We start from the raw sequence: 5,842 nt of genomic DNA on the forward strand, positions 1-5,842 counted from the left end.
CCTTTCCACAAAGTAACTTTATGAACATATTCACTGCCAATACAAGACTAGAATGTAAGATTCGTTTGTGTACAAAAACGAGGTATTTCAACTTGCACTAAACGCTGGCGTCGGCCATTGTTTTGCACACAAACGAGCATGCGCGATATCAGGAACGCGTTTATGCCATGGCCAGGCAGCCATGCACAAGCAGCCACGGGGAGGTGGTCTCTCACGGCCTGCAGCACTTCAACGAGTTAAATTTAAATCAGTCAGCCAAGCCCCTCTCACACACCCGTTTGCTCCGCCCTGTCCCCGCCCTGTCCCCGCCCTCTCTCCGCCCTGTCCCCGCCCTCTCGCGTAGTGAAGTCGCTGTCCTTACGTTGCCATCATCACAAAAATCGACCCCATATTTTTCAAATATGGCGGCTCTGGCGGTGCTGTGTAAAGCGGAACACATAACCATCCGGAGCGTGTGTGCAGCTCTCACCCTGAACTTATCTCCACATGCCTTCAGCAAGGTGAGTGGACACGACACACACACGAACCCAGCAGCACGTCCACCGCCACAGTCCCGACTAAATCATCTTCCCCGGGTCAGGTGGGCGGATATAATGTATCTACCCAGTGAGTATGTGCGTCTGAACCAGTGCGATCATGTGCGGATCGGGTCTGTTGTTAAAGTGGGTCAGTCGGCGTTAGTCTGATGGTGAAGTGTGTGACGTCCTCGGGTCCGCTGTCATGATGGAGCTGCTACTCCGTCCTCAGAGCAGCAGGGTGTAGTTATGACCTCCGCCTGTCCTTACGGCCAGATTACAGTGTTTGAGTGTTGTGTATGGTATATATGTGCTCGCCCTTATCACGGGTCCTCTCATACTGCAGCAGCGGTAATGTTTTTAACAGATAACCTCAGATAACCGCTGAGCTGTTTCACTAATATCAGAATATAAAACGAGCTTAATGTAACTACCCTGGATGTGCAGTTCTGAGCCTTCGTCCTCTGTGTGTGTGTCTGTCCTCTATGTGTGTGTGTGTGTGTGTGTGTGTGTCCTCCCTCACTAAACTTCGAGGCGCGTGCATCGTAGTGCACAATTCATCTGCCCTATCTGGTCAGTTTATGATCACGTGGCCACTGCTGACCAGATCTAATTTGTAGTAAGAGTAGTGGTGTATTAGTAGTAAGAGTAGTGGTGTATTAGTAGTAAGAGTAGTGGATTGTTAGTAGTCAGAATAGTGGATTACTCTACACTCTCAGCACTAACATGGTGGTTGTGGGTGTTGAGCTAGTCCAAGTGTATCCGCTCTGTTGCTAGGGGATTTGTACTGTTGATAGTCAGGAGGTGCTCCAGCACTCAAAATAGCCAACAAAGGTCCTGCATGTATAGGTGGGAGTACAGACATGCGGGAGTACAGACAGGCAGGAGTACAGACGGGCTGTCTCAAACCACTCATGGTGACGGGTATAGATGCTCACAGTAAACATTACATTTACATTTATGGCATTTAGCAGACGCTCTTATCCAGAGCGACTTACAAAAGTGCTAAGTGTTTAGTCAGAATATGCATCTCTATCTAGTATAAACAGGTTTAAGTCCAAACTACTTGAGCTCAAGCACTGCCATAAACAGTTGCCAGTGCTGATACCTAGAAAGAAGACAACAAAATACAAGTTTAGACACAGAGCAATACCTAGCAAGACTGAAATACCTACAAGACTACATTAGCAAGTGTTCCCAGAGATAAAACCTCAGAGGCTCACGAGCACTTCTGATAGAGTTGTGTTTTAAACAAGTTTTTTAACTTACTTTATTTAACTTACTGATGTTTTCAGATCAACATTGTCTGAGTAGACACTCCTAATTGGTACATTTCTGTGTCTGTTCCTGTCCCCTCCTTTGTAAGCCCCGGTTTGGCTCTGTTTTTGTCAGGCCTGTGTATTCGGAGGTTTACTGACGATAACTGACGTCTCTTGTGTCCAGAAGTGCCATGTTTCCAGTGGCCTCATTTCTGAATGACTGGATGTGTATTTATGTAGGTGTATTAGACTGTGTTGGTTTAATACAGAGGTTTAACAGTTCAAGGGTGTCTTCAATTCTGACCAATCTACTGTACTATCTAGGATGCTTCTGTGAAGACATGCCAAAGCACTTTGTCAGCTAAATGCCCTAAATGTAAATTAATAGACATTCATTCATTGTGTTGCATTGAATACAAAGTTAATTTAAAATATAAACGTGTTTAAAAATAATCAGATAACACCTACCTCTGGTCAACACCATGAGAGTGTCAGGCGGTAAATGTTGACACAACAACACAGACTCCTGTTATGGCCGTCAGCTGATGTCAGAGCACCGTGGTAGTGGAGTACAGTTTACACTTAAGTGCAAGATATACGGCAGCCTAGAAGATTCAGCTTTTAAAATCACAGTGGTTTCTGATCTGAGACAAATATCACAGTTGAAGTAGTGTTGGAGGAATGAATACAATGTGGTAACATGTCTCGTCTGTCCTGTCTCCCCTCTCCTGTCTCCCCTGTCCTGTCTCGTCTGTCCTGTCTCCTCTGCCAGGTAGCTGAGCAGGTTTATAAAGCAATTTTGAGGGAAAATACCTTGTGTCCATTCTAGTCTTGAAGATGGATATTTCTAGTCTTGTCAGTGATCCATCATAACACTGTTCATGGTTCCAGCTTTCTGACTACATTTCCACTTTTTCTGCCTAAGACGTTTGTCCACCTGAGACGTAGTAGTAGCTGCCATAGTTACTGAGTGATGTAACTTTATCTTGGACTTGGGCTATGCCATAAACCCTCATGTGGGTTTATGGTTAAACTTTTGTTGAATTGTGAATTTGTAAATGGTCCTCAGTCTGCAATGCTGCTTCTTACTTATTTAATCTTTAACTTCCTTTCATAGACTTTTAGGGTATACAGTATAACTTGAATGTCATTGTCATTACAGAATGTAATGAAATGTGCGTGTGTTTGCGTGCGTGCGCGTGTGCGTGTGTGTGTGTGTGAAAGAGAGACAGAGAATTAATGTGTGTGTGCAATCTGTTAGTGTTTTTTTTTTTTTTGCTTCGTGCAAGTATGTAAGTACTATCAAAACTCCAAGTACCTTCTGTCCCTAGACCTGTTGTTTTTAAGGTGGACCATGCTGAAATGTGCAGTGGTTTTAAGGTGGACCAGGCAGAAATGTGCTGGATGTTTTCTGAATTATCTCAAATTACAGCCCCAAGCTGACGGTGGTTAAAATCTCCAGCAGAGAAATATGAAATCTGAACCAAACCACAGGTGCCTTAGCCACTGCTCTTCACTGACGCGTGCACATGAGTGTGTGTGAGTGTACGTGTGTGAGTGGGTCTCACTCGATTTCTAACTTGCACCACTGATGGGCCTTTGTTGGTGTTGGTCCTCTTGTGCTATTGGACAGGGCAGCTGTGTGACCCTGCTGTGTGGGTTAGTATTAGGTGAAGAAGGGTTTGGTCTAGTTGATGGAGGGTCCGTGCTTGGTCAGGGGTTCAGAGTGCTGTGTTGTGCTGACCTTATTTTCTGACCTCTGACCTTATCCTCTAGCAGAAGTGTCTAGTGGATGATCTGACTGATGACTGTGAGCCTGAGTCGTTCGTTGATCTGACCGATCTAATCCTCTCCTTCCTGCAGACATGTTGCTGTTACGTGTCCACCTCCAGCCACAGGCGGTCCAAGTTCTACTCTAATGCTACGGAGGCTGTCCGGGACATTCCTGATGGAGCTACAATCCTGGTTGGAGGTAGCCTGTCCTGCTAACACTGCCTGTTCAGGATGTTGTGCTCAGGTGGTTTAGTGCTCCCATTGTGCAGCTTAGTTCTCCCAGGTTCCCCAGTTGTTCCAGCTTTCTTTATTTTAAATGTGCAGGTTTTGGATTGTGTGGTATTCCTGAGAACCTGATCAACAGTTTACTGACGACGGGAGTGAAGAAGCTGACTGCAGTCAGTAATAATGCAGGGTGAGTACTGGGGTCAGTAATAATGCAGCGTGAGTACTGGGGTCAGTAATAATGCAGGGTGAGTACTGGGGTCAGTAATAATGCAGGGTGAGTACTGGGGTCAGTAATAATGCAGCGTGAGTACTGGGGTCAGTAATAATGCAGGGTGAGTACTGGGGTCAGTAATAATGCAGCGTGAGTACTGGGGTCAGTAATAATGCAGCGTGAGTACTGGGGTCAGTAATAATGCAGGGTGAGTACTGGGGTCAGTAATAATGCAGGGTGAGTACTGGGGTCAGTAATAATGCAGGGTGAGTACTGGGGTCTGTAATAATGCAGCGTGAGTACTGGGGTCTGTAATAATGCAGGGTGAGTACTGTGGTCAGTAATAATGCAGAGTGAGTACTGTGGTCTGTAATAATGCAGGGTGAGTAGTACTGGGGTCTGTAATAATGCAGGGTGAGTAGTATTGGGGTCTGTAATAGTGCAGGGTGAGTAGTATTGGGGTCTGTAATAATGCAGGGTGAGTAGTACTGGATTCTGTAATAATGCAGGGTGAGTAGTACTGGGGTCTGTAATAATGCAGGGTGAGTGAGTACTGGGGTCTGTAATAATGCAGGGTGAGTGAGTACTGGGGTCTGTAATAATGCAGGGTGAGTAGTATTGGGGTCTGTAATAATGCAGGGTGAGTAGTATTGGGGTCTGTAATAATGCAGGGTGAGTAGTATTGGGGTCTGTAATAATGCAGGGTGAGTAGTACTGGATTCTGTAATAATGCAGGGTGAGTGAGTACTGGGGTCTGTAATAATGCAGGGTGAGTAGTATTGGGGTCTGTAATAATGCAGGGTGAGTAGTACTGGGGTCTGTAATAATGCAGGGTGAGTAGTACTGGGGTCTGTAATAATGCAGGGTGAGTGAGTACTGGGGTCTGTAATAATGCAGGGTGAGTACTGGGGTCTGTAATAATGCAGAGTAAGTGAGTACTGGGGTCTGTAATAATGCAGGGTGAGTACTGGGGTCTGTAATAATGCAGAGTAAGCGAGTACTGGGGTCAGTACTGGCGCTGGGTGAGTGGAGAGGCTTACGTGGTCCTGTTGGTCTGTATCCGCAGCTTTGTGTGTGTGTGTGTGTGTGTGTGTGTGTGTGTGTGTGTGTGTGTGTGAGAGAGAGAGAGAGAGAGAGAGAGAGAGAGAGAGAGAGAGACAAACATTTTTTGATGAACATTTGAACTTTTTCTGTTTGGAAACTCCTGATCTGATCAGTGCTGATGACTGACATCTCTGAGATTACTGAGTCTGAAAATGAGAGAGAGAAATTTACAACAAATATTAAGAAACATCGATGCTTTTAAACCATAAAATGACTAACAGTTATCTTTGTATGTATGGATTAATTTGACACATCACCTATCGTGTCCTGACAGTGGATGGGAACAGTATTGTCAGTATTGACCATCTGCTTCACGTCAGACAGGATTAGCTAATCTGACTAGACACCAGTCTAATGAATTTGAGGAGGAATTTGAAAAATAACACAGAGACATCAGTCAGATATTCTAGTTCAGTCTACCGTAACACACAGAGACACCAATCAGCCTTTTTTGCAACAGTGTTGTTTAGATGAATACTGCTTTATAAGTTTATAGCTAAAACCCTGTATTGGTGGTGTTAATGTCAGCTTCTGGTTTTGTTGTGTGTGTGTGTGTGTGTGTGTGTGTTTGTGTGTTTGTGTGTGTGTGCGCGTGCGCTCTTGAGCCCAGATCCGTAATCTGACTCCTGGTTATGAACAGTCTGGTACTGTACCTGTAGAGGTCAGACACTCTCTAGTTTCCTGACTATTTCACTCCTCTGAGAATGAGTGGTTTTGTGTGTTTCACTCCTCTGAGAGTGAGGGTGTATGTT

General features: G+C 45.1%; 1 protein-coding gene across 3 annotated transcripts in view; it reads left to right on the top strand.

Annotated features, from left to right (window-relative positions):
* Positions 1-328: 328 nt before the first annotated feature.
* The window catches only part of oxct1a (3-oxoacid CoA transferase 1a), a 37,749-nt gene continuing 32,235 nt past the window's right edge, over positions 329-5,842 (top strand). The window contains exons 1-3 of one of the 3 annotated variants that reach the window (XM_077003261.1): positions 329-500; positions 3,638-3,746; positions 3,872-3,962. In XM_077003261.1, the coding sequence (XP_076859376.1) occupies positions 402-500; positions 3,638-3,746; positions 3,872-3,962 (299 nt within the window). In that variant the 5' untranslated portion in view covers positions 329-401. Of the gene's footprint in view, positions 501-3,637; positions 3,747-3,871; positions 3,963-4,241; positions 4,253-5,842 lie in introns of those variants that run through there. The other 2 variants (XM_077003260.1, XM_077003262.1) reach the window with 2 other exon arrangements.

The sequence above is a fragment of the Brachyhypopomus gauderio genome, chromosome 4 (genome assembly GCF_052324685.1).
Source record: "Brachyhypopomus gauderio isolate BG-103 chromosome 4, BGAUD_0.2, whole genome shotgun sequence".
NCBI classification, from domain to species: domain Eukaryota; kingdom Metazoa; phylum Chordata; class Actinopteri; order Gymnotiformes; family Hypopomidae; genus Brachyhypopomus; species Brachyhypopomus gauderio.